At 37.2% G+C, this 13,838-nt stretch overlaps 1 protein-coding gene across 1 annotated transcript in view; it reads left to right on the top strand.

Annotated features, from left to right (window-relative positions):
• The window catches only part of DBX2 (developing brain homeobox 2), a 54,735-nt gene extending 49,958 nt beyond the window's left edge, over positions 1-4,777 (top strand). Inside the window, exon 4 of the mRNA XM_069094244.1 lies at positions 4,318-4,777. Within this exon, the coding sequence (XP_068950345.1) occupies positions 4,318-4,644 (327 nt within the window). The 3' untranslated portion in view covers positions 4,645-4,777. The remainder of the gene's footprint in view (positions 1-4,317) is intronic.
• Positions 4,778-13,838: the final 9,061 nt, after the last annotated feature.

The raw sequence follows: 13,838 nt of genomic DNA, 5'->3' as shown, positions 1-13,838 counted from the left end.
AAACTACGTTCAAATCTGCATGTAACATTTGCTTCTTGTCTTGAGTAAGTCACTTAGCCTTCTTCACCTGTAAAAGGAGAGTCTTGGACTATTTGACCTATGGAGTACCTTCAATCTCTTTGTTTTTTGTTTTTTTTTGGATTGGGGAAAGCAGGGCAATTGGGGTTAAGTGACTTTCCTAAGGTCACATGGCTAGTAAGTGTTAAGTGTCTGAGGCTGGATTTGAATTCAGGTTTTCCTGACTCCAGGGCTGTTGCTCTATTCACTGAGCTACCTAGCTGCCCCTCCTTCAATCTCTTTGGCAGATATGTAGACTTAAAATTGGCATAACTTGGCAATTGATTGGATGGGGTGAAGGAGAAATTTCCAACTTGGAAATTTCCCTTTCTGTCCATAATCTATTCTTTTTTTTTCTATTTCTCTCCCTACTTCCTACTATGATTTTAATCCTTCTTACCTTCTAATTTTCCCTTTTCATCAGCTCTCATCATTTGTGTCCCTACCCAACTTTCCCATTTTTTTTAAGGTAGAAATTTCATTAGTGTAGGGAACTCACAGCAAAGAAACTTCCTCCATCAATGCAAATCAGCAACTTTCAATCACAGAAAAATAAGTACAGGATTAAAAGGGAATATAGAGGTCATCTACTCCAAACCCCTCATTTTACAGATACAGAAACTAAGACCCAGATGTTATTGTTGTCGAGTCGTTTCAATTGTGTCTAGCTCTCTGTGACCAAGAAAACTAGAGTTTTCTTGGCAAAGATCCTAGAGTGGTTTGCCATTTTCTTCTTTAGCCCATTTTACAGTTGAAGAACTGAGGCAAATAGGGTTATGTGACTAGTCCAAGATCACACAACTAGTAAGTGTCTGAGGTTAAATATGAAATTAGGTTGTCCTGATTCCAGGACTGGACCTTTATCCATTGAACCACCTAGCTGCCCCAAGCCCCAGGTAGATTACATGATTTACCCAAGATCACATAAATGACAGATGGAATTTCAACTCAGATCTTCTGATACCAAGTCTAGTACTTCTTCCTCTGAATCAACTTGTCTAAAACTTATAATACTAGATTTGGGCACTGAGAAGTTAAGTGACTTACCAGTATGTGCAGAGGGACTTGAACATAGTTTTTCTTATTCTAAGTCTAACACTCTATCCATTAAGCTACATTTACTTCCTTTCTACAAGTTCTTAACCCCATGGTAAAATTCACTTTCTGCTTTCTTTCCTTCTACTTTCCATCCTCAAGTGTCAATTATTAGAGAAAGTAAAGAAGTGATCAAATTGGTGCAACTAAAAAATGATGGCAGCTTTATGGTTCAGTGGATAGAGCACTGTGCCTCCAGTCAGGAAGATCAGAATTAAAATTCAAGTTCAAATTCAGCCTCAGACACTTACTAGCTCTGTCATCCTGAACAAGCCACTTAACCTCTTTCTGCCTTAATCCACTAGAGAAGGAAATGGCAAACCATTTTTGCCAAGAAAACCCCAAAGTTTCCACAAGGTCATGAAAAGTCGGATACAGTTGAACAACAATAACATCTATTCCTCTGAACCCCATAGAACTGTTTGGCAATATTTTTTCCTCACTAGCTGCTTTCTCTGTCAAATTGTTTACCATTTGTACTCTCCTTAACATGTCTAACTTTACCACAGGCTCCTTCCCATTCCCTCTCAGTAAGGAGTTTACCTCATTTATTAGCATTAATGAAATCATGCAATAGAGGCTCCCTCAAATTCCCTTCCCTCTTTTACTTCAAAATTTCCCTATGTCTTTGCTCCTATTCTCCTCTTTACCGCCTGTCAACAAGTTCAGAATGGAACTCATTATAATTTTCCCCAAACTTCCTTTTTCTGAATTTTCCTATTTCTATTAAGGGTACCACCATCTTCTAGTCACCCAGACTTGCAATATGGTATCATACTTGACTCCTCACTTACCATATATTCAATCTCTTTCCAAGTCTCATTGTTTCTACCTTCAGAATATTTCTTCTATACGTTACCTTCTTTTTAATCACACAGCCACCACACTGGTGCAAGTTGTCATCACCTCACACTTGGACTATTGCAATAACTTTCTGGTTGTTCTCCATGCCTTAAGTCTCTCCCTACTCTAGTCCATTTTCCTCTATGCTATAAAAGTGATCTTCCTAAAGCCATAGGTCTGGCCATGTTACTTTCTCTTTCTATAAACTGCACTAGTCTATTATTTTCAAAATCAAATATAAAATGCTCAATTTGGAACTTAAAACCCTTCATGATGTACCTCCTACTTATCTTAAATTTTATTTCCTCCATCTTTTTTGTGGTCCAGCAATAGTGCCTTTCCTGCTGCATTTCACATATCAAATCTCCTAACTGTTATGTTTCACTGGTTGTCCTCCTTACCTATCATACTTTCCCTCTTTACCTTTTCCTCTATTATCCTCCTTAATCTGTCTTTGATTTGATGCTATTGATGATCTCTTCCTTGAAACTCTATTCTCTAGGGGTTAGGTGACACTTCACTTTTTTTCTCCTCATTCACCTCTTCTAATGCGCTAAATATTGGCATTTCCCAATGTTCTGCTCTTGGCTTTTCTTTTTCTGCTGTATTTCTTCTGGCAGTCTCATACATTCCCATGCTTCCAACTATCAGTTTTAAGTGTCTAACAACCAAATCTACTTTGTACTTCTGGCCTCCCATCTGAGTTCCAGATCCATATTTTTGACCATTTTCAATTGATAAATATCTCTACCTAGATGTCCACTTGGCACCTCAAATTCAACAAATCTAAAACTAAATTTATTATTTTACACTCGAGATATGTACAGCTCTTTCTAAACTTAAATACAATAGAAAAATTAGATGTTATTATTACACATAAAGCTTCTCTTTCTGACTTTATTGCTTCTGCTAATGCTTCACTTCTTACATTCAGTCAGTTATTAATTCCTATCAGCAGTATCTCTTTGATCCTTCCCCTTCTCTTCATTCTTACTGATCCATAATTCATACATTCAATACTTTTTGTATGATCTATTGGAGCAATCATTTAACTAGTCTCACTGCCCATACATACAGTCTATTCTCTACATGACTACCAGGTTAAACTTCCTAAAGTGTAAGTTTCATTATAACAAACCCATGACAAAAATTTTTAACACTATCCAACATCTTCCAAACTCTTCTTTGGGGAGATTCAAATCTCTTGTATAACTGGGTCTCAGTGACCTTCCTTCAAGTTATATTTGTGACTTTCCAGTCACTACGCCTATTTTAATCTCACTTGTGCACCATATGCATGTGCCCATGTTAAAACAGCCAGGGCTGTTTGAAGTTTCTTGAACATGTATGGACTTCTCTTTCTGTTATTGCACTCATTTATATTATTCCTTTTCCCCTCACCTTTGAAAATCCTTTGATTTCCTATTCTTTGGGAGAAGATTCATTTTGTTTTCTTCTGTATAATAACAATTAACTTACTTATTTAAAAAAAGATTTACAAAGTACTGATTAATATTATCTCATGTGTTCCTCACATCAATCTTCTTTGGGGGATACTGTATGAATTATTGTCTGAATATTACAGATGATAAACTTTCAAAGTGAAGTGACTTGTCAATAAAACCAGTTTTTAAGTATTAGAGGCATGATTTAATTCCAGTTCTCTCTGGTCTTTAAGTCTAGAATTTTTCCCATTCATATTACACTGCCTCTTTTTATCCTAATATTCTAAATTCCAAATATTTTAATTAAGTGATTATAGCATTAAAGATAAGTAAATTAGCTCATAGGTTGCCCTGATAGTTGTCCTCTAGAAGTTAATTCTCTCTTTTTATTTAAAAGTTTTCTTTTCCTTACTACTCACTGGTATTCAAGGACAGGGTGGTAAGGTTCACTAAAATTATTAATTATTATGTTAATGTATTTTCCATTGGAAGAGACTTGGGCTCAATGAATTCCATTTGAAATAGAATATCTACCAAATACTCTTTATAGTCTAAAACAGTATAGTCTCTAAGTGTGCCTGGCATTCTTTTAGGCTGTAATATATATCCCAGTATGTGTATCTATCTATATCCAGGGATGTGTGCTGTGTACAGTTTTTCCAGCTCTTTTATATATTGTTATATATATTTATATATGATTATATATCCTGTCTACCATTTTACAAAAGTATGTATATAAAAAGTCACAAAGTTTAGTAAAAAAAAAAATTCCAGGTTCAGTTATTCTTTTCAAATCACCTTTGACACAGGTAGAGAAAATAAAACAATTGAATAAAATGATAAGACCAATTATTTGTTCAATTATTTTTACAAATAGGTGAAAATTTGGTTTCAAAATAGAAGAATGAAGTGGCGAAACTGCAAAGAAAAAGAAGTTCTTTCCAACCAGTATATCAAGGAAGAAAATTTTCAAGAGAATCAAATTTTGAGATCTACACTAGGCTTTACTCCCCCTTGTTCCAGAATATGGAAAGTTTCTCAACAGCACTCAAGTTCAAGATGGAGGGAAAATTCACCAGAGCCTTCAGAAAGACTAAACTATGAAAATTCATTGCAGCTACTTCCACAAGCAAATTCCTATCCTTCATTGTATTTGTACTCTGAAGCAGACACTAGAAATGAGGGGATTACTGCAACCATATGAAAAATAACTGAAATCGATTACAAAAGCAGAAACTTGATGGATACTCTTTTTAAGCTAACAATGTTGGAACACTAAAATGAATTAGTCTGTATCTCAAAAGTGTCTAGGTTCTTAACACCACTGGGGAAAAATGTGAGAACTGATACTTAAGAAGTATTTTCCATTTTACTCATTTTTCTCTCATTTTGTTACTGTTCTTATGCTAAACTTGCAGTAGAAACTGCAAGGAAATATAAGTGCAAAATGAAACCTAAATATGTGCATGTATGTGTATATGTACTTATGCTTCAATGCTTGTAATTAAATCAATGTGGGAACTTCCTCTACCAATGCAGATCACAACCCATCTGTAGTTTATTCAATTTTCTTTTATAGTTGGTGTACCTGACCTGGTGATGAACCTCTCAAAATTAGCTATTTCATGGACAAATTCATGGACAAAAGACATGTATTCTATCAGTAGATCCATATTCAAAACCTTTCCAATTTTGTAGCACCTGCTAATACTTATTCACCTCAAAGACCTAGGATCATTTCTACACTATAATGAGGTGTTGGAGTAGGACTTTAGTTGACATTCTATATGTACATCTTTACATATTTATAAAGATATCTTATAGCATGGATCCATCTATATGTATCAATATACATATACTTTTATCACTATATGTTTATATGGATGTATGCATAAATATGTGCATAAAAAACACACATAGGATCATGAATTAAGAGCTGCAACAGACCTTAGCAGACTTCCAGTCAAACTCCTTTATTTTACAGAATAGAAAATTGAATCCCGGAGGGGTTGTCAGTGAAGAAGCATTTATTAAGTGCTTATCATGGGCCAGGCATTGTGTTGAGTTCTGAAGACATAAAGAAAGACAGAAACATGATGCCGGCACTCAAGGAACTCATATTCTAAATGGGGACATGTGCAAACAACTATAAACTGTGGTGAGTAGATACAATAAAGTCCAAGCATAACCAGTTTATTAACAGTGACCCATATAACTGCTAACAAAAGCAGGTCAGACTGGCCACCTCAGTAAAGTCAATGATCACAATGAAAACGGATGGATCTTTTTTACTGGCATTCAGGAAATGGGGGGGGGGGGGGGCAGGGAGGGAACATCTGAGTAGTTTTGGAATCTTACAATTGGCTATACTAGGAAAAATGGATGCTGTTCAGGTGTAGCTAATCATAGCCCTCTCTGACAATTAATGAATGTTAATTGTTTTATAGGACTCATCTACCTCTTGTAATCTTGGTTAGAACCAATCAGAACCAATTCGTTTGTCGTCTTCTTGGGGGAGATCTAGCCTCCTCTAACTGCACAAGGACAAACATGAACTTGTCTTTTGTGGGCATGGCACCAGGTTAAGCTGATTGGGGCTCATAGACTGTAACAAGAAGATGTTCCAGGAGTTAACATTCCCTTTCAACCATACCTTTAAAGTAACCTGGAAAAAAAATTGCATTTCTGAGCAAGATGAGTTCAGACAGATACTAACTCAAATATAAAACTCAATACATCACAAAAATAAATTACATTATAAAACAATACCATAGAAATCAGAGGTGATATTAATTTTTATCTTTTCACAATACATAGAAGATACGGTATATAGAAGGTAACCTCAAAGGGAAGGAACAAGGAATGGGCAGGCTTGGGAGACGGGGTGGAGAGCCCTCTTATAGAAGGTGCAGTTTGAGCTGAGTTTTGAAGGAAGCCAGGAGACAAGGGTGAGGAGGGAGGACATTTTAAGCATGAAATGGAAAGGCATGGAATTGGGAGATAGTGTTGTGTATGAGGTACAACAAAAACCAGAATCACTAAATTGCTAACTATGAGAAGTGAAATATAAGAATGCTAAAAAGATAGGAATGGGGAAATTGTAAAGTTTTTTAAAATTTAAGTAGGGTTTTATATTTGGTACTGGAGGTAATAGTCTCCTTGGGAGAGATTTTAATCTGTATTGTAAAGCAGCAGTCCTCAAAACTACTTGGTACTGGTTGAGGAATAGAGCAGTGGATCAATGGAACAGATTGGGTACACGAGACTCAGCAGTCAATAAACTATAATAATCTAGGGGTGGCCAGGTGGCTCAGCGAGTAAGAGCACTGACTCCAGTGTAGGGATGACCTGGGGATCGAATCCAGGCCCCGACACTTAGCACCACACCCAGAAATAACTGGCCGTGTAACCTTGAGCAAGTTACTTAACCCCGATTTCTCAAAAAAACAAAAACAAAACTATAATAGTCTACTCTTTGATAAACCCAAAGACCCCAGTTTTTGGGATAAGAACTCACTATTTCACAAAAACTGCTGGGAAAATTGGAATATAGTATGGCAGAAACTGGGCATAGACCATTATCTAACACTGTATACCAAAATTAAGTCTAAATGGGTGCATGATCTAGGTATAAAAGATGATAATGTAAGCAATCTGGGAAAGCAAGGAATAGTTTACCTGTCAGATTTATGGAGAGAGGAAGATTTCATGACCAAACAAGAATTAGAGAGCATTATAAAATGCAAAATGGATAACTCTGATTACATGAAACTGAAAAGCTTCTGTACAAAACAAAGCCAATGTAACCAAGATTAAGAGGGAAGTGGGAAATTGGGAAAGAGTTTTTACAACCAATGTCTCTGATAAAGGCCTCATTTGTAAAATATACAGAGAATTGAGTCAACTCTATAAGAATACAAGTCATTCTTCAATTGATAAATGGTCAAAGGATATGAACAGACAGTTCTCAGAGGAAGAAATTAAAGATATCTATAAGCATATGAAAAATGCCCATAATCATTATTGATTAGAGAAATGCAAATCAAAACAACTCTGAGGTACCACATCTCACCAGTCAGATTGGCTAAGATGACAAAATAGGAAAATGATAAATGCTGGAGAGGATGTGAAAAATTGGAACACTAATACATTGCTGGTGGAGTTGTGAACTGATCCAACCATTCTGGAGTTCAATCTGGAGCCACACACAAAGGGCTATAAGTCATTTCATATCCTTTGACCCAGAAATACCACTTCTAGGGTTGTATCCCAAAGAGATCCCAGAAGTGGGAGGGAGACCCATATGTACAAAAATATTTATAGCAGCTCTTTTTGTGGTGGCAAAGAATTGGAAATTAAGGGAATGCCCATCAACTGGGGAATGGCTAAACAAGTTATGGTACATGAATGTAATAGAATACTATCGTGCCATAAGAAATGAAGAGCAGATGGACTTCATATCTATCTGGAGAGGTACGAACTGATGCTGAGTGAGAAGAGCAGAACCAGGAAAAATTTGTACACCATTACAGATACAACATATGTGTGATGATCAACTTTAATAGACTGGACTCTTCTCAGAAATGCAGTGCTACAAGTAAACTCCAAAAGACTCATGATGGAGAGAGATGTCTACCTTCAGAGAAATAACCAGAAAGAACAGAGTTTGAATGCAGATTAAAGCAAATTACCTGCTCTCTTTCTCTTTCTTGTTTGGTTTGGTTTCCTCTTTCCCACTGTTTATTCCATCCATTACAATCCTTATTTTCAATCTGACCAATGTCTAATGTGAAAGCATCTGCAGATCCTATACCTGATTGTATGCCACCATGGGGGGGGGGAGAGGGGAGAGAGGGGGAGAAAATTTGAAACTCAAAGAACTGGGGAACTGAATCTTGTAAACTCAAAGTAAACAAACAAATTAATAAAGAAAAAATTAAAAAAAAGAAGTCAGAGTAAATTGGCATGTGATAACTGAGTTTTGACTTCTAATTCTAAAATTGATTTATCTTCCAAAAGGCCACCAGGGAGATTGAATTTGTCTTGTCAGGTATCTCTATATTTGTGAAGTTTCCTGTGTTTGTGGTGAGAGATTTAAAATGCAGTCAAAAAACCTTCTAAGGAACTTATAATGTCTGTAATTAGAGAGTGAATATTGAGAAAGAACTCCTACTTTAGGCTTTCAATGGGAAATTAAAGTTCTTTGGGGGGGTGGGGGTCCCAACACTGGCCAAGTTGAGATACCAGAATAAAAAAAAAGCAGGAAGAGACTCTCCCAGAGGTCTGGAGATGGAGCCAGTTAGTAAACAGCTTTTAGACTGTTAAAGACTCTGAACCAAGGCAGCCCAGAAAAGCAAGACCTGAGAGGGGGAAAAGCTGTGGGTTCAAATTCAGGCCTACTTAGATCTCAAAGCTAAAGTTTGTACTTTAAAACTGCAAAAATTAGGGATTTTTCTGTCTGTTAAGTGATCATTTTAGGATTTCAGTCATTTGTTTAAAATTCATTTTTACATTATAAATACTCTTTGCAAAGGGTTTGGGAGAAATACAACTCTAGATTTGTGAATGATTAAAGATGCAGAGAAGCAGGACAAAATTGGGGTATGATTTTAATTTGAAATAAAAAGGAAAGTGGAGGTAGTCTGAGTTTGAAAGATCAGGAAAGAGAGAAATAAAAGCTTGAGTGAAAAATATGGGAGGTAGAAGAAAAAAAAACATTTGGGGGCAGATGGGAGTGGGCTGGGCAACAGCAAGCCCATATACTCTCAGCTACTCCCCCATCCCTTGGATAGTTGGTGCCTTATGCCAGTTTCAGATGGTTTGAGCATGTTGAGAGGGTGTAAGGAAATTTGTTTGATTTTAAGTAGAGGGGCTGAAAATGAAAATTTTGTAGCTTGATTTGAAAACCAAAAGATAACATTACAGAGGTTTAGAAGGAATTATGTATGCCCCCCCCCCCCCACACACACACACATACACTTTCAGAATAAACCTGTAGGAACTTGGAAACTTTTGGAGGTTTATGCCTGGACGGGGAATCGACACCACACCCTGTCAGCATTGATTCAAATCCCTTAGATCTCTTTTTACCTGGGTCAAAAGCAGCAGTTAGAATATAGGCCCAGGATATTTTAAACTAACATGATGATAAAAGGTGATTTCAAACTGTTTGTAAAATGTTCTAAGAGAATGTCAATGTGAATGGGGAGCTGAAATGCTTAGGACTGGTCTTTTATCTGATACCTTAAAGGAGATAAGACTTCATCTTTTTAAGGAAGTAGAGGAGAAGTTTATTTAGAACAGCTATACAACCACATGTCTTTTTAAGGGAATATATGAATTTGTGGATAATATTTCTTTGTAAAGGGCCAATAGTATTGGACTCAAAAAACACATGTGTGTATATAATTAAAATGTTTACATATTCTTATTTGGCATTAAGAAATTTATTAGCTATATGGCCTCAAGAAAGCTCTATTTGCCTCAGTTTCCTGTTCTGTGAGGGGTGGGTGGTGTGGAATCCACTTCTCAGAGATATAATGGGGATCATATGACTGAAGGGTGCTTGGCATAGAACAAATGCTATGTTAATGTTAACTGCTTAAGTTAAACATAATTGCTTCATATATGGTACCCCTATATGGACTTTCTTAGATGTGAAGTTTATGCCAATGGTGATAAGATGAATGATTTTCTGTGTAAAGCAATTTGGAAACACATCTGACTAAATTAAGGTAACCAGACTGGTGATTAATTGACTTCAGTTTCAAGTTTAAATATATGATAATTGTTTATGGTATTAATATATTTCTAAATTTTCTTTTATTATGAAATTTGGTGACAATTGCATCACCTGTGTTCTTAGAAAAGCAATTTCTCTTATAATCTAGGTGTTGTTAGACTAAGAATTGTACTGTAAGAGAAAAAGTAAAAATGATGAACAGATTAGGAAGTGTTGTACCTTGTTTTCCCCATCCCCCTACCTCAGGGAAGTGAGCAGGCTACTGGGTCACCTCTGCTCTCCCCAACTGAGTTTCCACCTTTTCCCAGTCAGCTCACATGCATAGAGGTGGGCAGGCTTCTGGGTTAGGCATGGTGGGAATTTCAAGGTGTGTACTGACCAATCACTGTTTTTGACCTCTGCAAGTTTCTGCTTAGATAATACCTAACTGTTGGCTGCATGGGCTCCCTTTATAAGCTGAGGTTTTAACCTGAGATTGGGGCTGCTGCTGTACGGACCTGGGTTGGAGGGGTGGTACCTCATTAGCCCACCATGTGGCCTGATCAGCCAACATGGTGTTTAATAAAGGGTCAATTCTAAATTATTACTTGGGTCTTACTGGCATTATTCTGGGTACAGCATTTGGAGGCCCCAGCAAGATAAGACAGCATTCTGTGTTGCTGTCCAAGGCCCAAGGCCCAAGACCCTGCACCTCAGCTTTGACTTCCTTGAGCAGCCAGCATCTGAAATTTTTCAAAGCTCAGAACTCAAGGCTGAGAAAGTCCAGACCATCCCCTGACATCAATCAGATCACATTTCAGCTCTTTGGACCCAGATTTCTGTGTCAGCCTCAAGAGGTGAGTGGTTATATGTCTGTTGTGTTTGTGTGCTTGCCTTTCTGTTTGTCTGTCTGTAAGTAACTAAGCTTCTGTTTTCAAAAACAGCCAGGGAAACTGTTGGACTTCCAGCTTTCTCCTTGTTTCACCTTTGGAGAAAGAGAGATAAGAAAAGGGGGTGGGGTAGGGAGGAAGCAACCCGGCCACTGCTTGGGGAGCCAGTGAAATTTTGCTTAATAGGAAGAGCTCTAGGCCTCAGGGGTAGGCATTTGCTCACCCAGATTCCTAGGGAGGGCTAGCCCCTCATGAAGTTCCAGGGTCCCAGGTCTTGAGGAGGGAAAGATTGCACCTGCCTCCGGACTTTGACTGGCTCCTCATTCGACCCTTTGTGTATTCAGAACCTTAAAATTGGGGTGAATCTATTCTGTTCTGTTGAGATATGAGGGCTAGATGTAGCCAAAATGCTCCCGTACCTCAATCTCCAAGCAAACTTGGGACACCCGGATTTTGCTTGTAATTGGTTCCAGCTGGTGCTGTTGGTGTCTGTCTGTCTGTCTGTCTGTCTGTCTTTCTCTGTGTCACTCTGGGCTAGTAGAGTTTTGTTTTGAGCTCATTAACTTAACGAAGCCTTGGTGAGCCAGGCTGGGGTGGACACATGGCCCATCCACATTGCAGCGGCTGGGGGGAGGGGCTGGCCAGCCTGGCTCCTGGGTCAGTCCAAGGTGAAGACTGACCGACCCCCCACCCTGTGCTGCCACTGGGGCGGGGGAAGGTAAAGGCCTCTGGCCCTGGCTCTCAGCCACTGCTTGTGGGGGTTTGGGGGGGAGGAGGAAGGAGTTCTCAGCCCACTGAAGTGGAAAGGGGGGGTGGGGTTGGGACCTGCATAGCCCCTCCCTCAGGAGGAAATTGGGCAGTTGGGAAATTTCTCTCCAAGACTTCAAGAGTGGGATGAGGCAGGGCCTTCCCTGAGAGGGAGACTATCCAGAGTCCTCCAAAAATCAAAGCGGGGGGAGGAGCACCTTGCTTCAATGGAGCAAAACTCCCCGTGGGGCATTGGGGAAGGTGGGGAGGTGGGCCCCTCTTTGGGAATCCCTGCCCACAGATCAAAGAAGCAGGCAGGCTTGATCTCCTGCCTGACCAATTAAAGCCAATTAGGTCTGGAGCTTTGAGATTGGCAGATTCAAAGCTCTCACTTTCAAAAGGTCCACCAAAAATTCTTTGTTAAAGGAATAGAAAATGCTGAATGGGACACTCTGACCCAAGTGTTGTAATATTTTGAGATTTTTTTAATTTGGGGAATTTACAATTCCTTTATATAGTCCTAGTCTGGTCAGCCTGGAATTATAATGAAAGTTAGAAAAACAGACAAACAAAATACCTTCACAAATTCTAAGGATTAATCATTAAGAAATTGGAAATAGACTATTGGGATTGCTTTAAAAAAATAGAAGAATTTTTTGGAATATTGGGATTGCTTAAAAAGAACAACAGATGTTTTTTGCTATCTTGGCTTGACTTGTTCCTTGAATGTGTAAAAGGGAAATTAATAGCGTTTGTGAAACACTTGTGATCAAAATGGTATAACGATTGTAAAATGTGTTGACCGGCATATGTTGGTATCTCTCTAACTTTGAATCCATGCCAGAATTGATAAGGTCAATTATTGTATAAATCATTTGATGTCATTTGATATTCATTGTTATTTTGTTGCCATCTTTCTGAGACTGTATTGTGTTTCTAAAAGTCTGTTTAGCTAAGTGAACTTTAAAAAAAAAATTTGAAGTAGGAATAGTATCACAGTAATTTAAAAAAAACCTGAATTTTGTGTTGCATGTGTATTGGGTTTTTATGTTATAAAATTTGTTAATTAAAATATATTTTGGTTACAAACAGGCAATAACAATGCTGATATTTCATTTAAAATTTTGGCTATTATGAAAATGTATGCAGTGGTTTGAAGTTATAATTTATTTAGAGTTATAATTAATTTCCTGTGTAAAGTGGTTTGGAACAAATTTAACTAACATGAGCAATGGGATAAAAGCAAGTTTTAAATATGTAACATTTGGGATATTGTACATTTCTAAATTATGTAATTTGGAAAAATTATTAATTCTGATGTTAGAGACAATTTTCTTATTACTATTCTGAAGCTGTTAAATCATCTAAGGATATAGATATATATGTTAACTTGGTTGTATGTGAATACACAATGTTTTGGGAGATTTATATTATTTAACATTTTTACACCAAATTAGTTTTAAAGAATTCCCATTTTTGAAGGTTTATTTTATTATTATTTTAGAAAGGCTGAAATTGGGTAGTTCTGTTAGAATAATTAGCCCAGCATATTTTAAACTACTCTGAAATGTGTGCATGAATGGAGAAATGAATATATATATGTAAATTTGTGGATAATATTTCATTTTTGAGGGCCAAAGGTATTAGAACTCAGAAATGTATGGCTATATGATAAAAAATGCATATATTGTTATTTTGACATTAAGAAATTGATTCACTCTAACTTTCTTCATCAAGGTTTAATGAGATTGTAAAAGCAGAAGAGATCTGGCTGTTTTGATTTGAATTTGTAGTTATTTCATACGCTAAGCAAAAGCTAACATTTGTAACTGAATGTATGTTAAAGATTCAATTTCTGAATTATCTCTTTCTTCCAGAGTGAATATAATCAGAGGATAGACAAACTTTGTGAAACAAGGATGTATGTCTACTATTCAGTTGTGAGTGAGGTTCAAGTCAGGAACCTCTATTGTTTAAGGCAGTATAGTTATGTAATAAAAGAATAATAGCTTATGAAGTATCTTGTTTATGTTATACTAA

This window comes from Petaurus breviceps, unplaced genomic scaffold, assembly GCF_028583685.1.
Source record: "Petaurus breviceps papuanus isolate PSGF00001 unplaced genomic scaffold, PetGlider_PUasm1.0 216, whole genome shotgun sequence".
NCBI lineage: Eukaryota > Metazoa > Chordata > Mammalia > Diprotodontia > Petauridae > Petaurus > Petaurus breviceps.
This window is presented reverse-complemented; position numbering and strand designations above follow the sequence as displayed.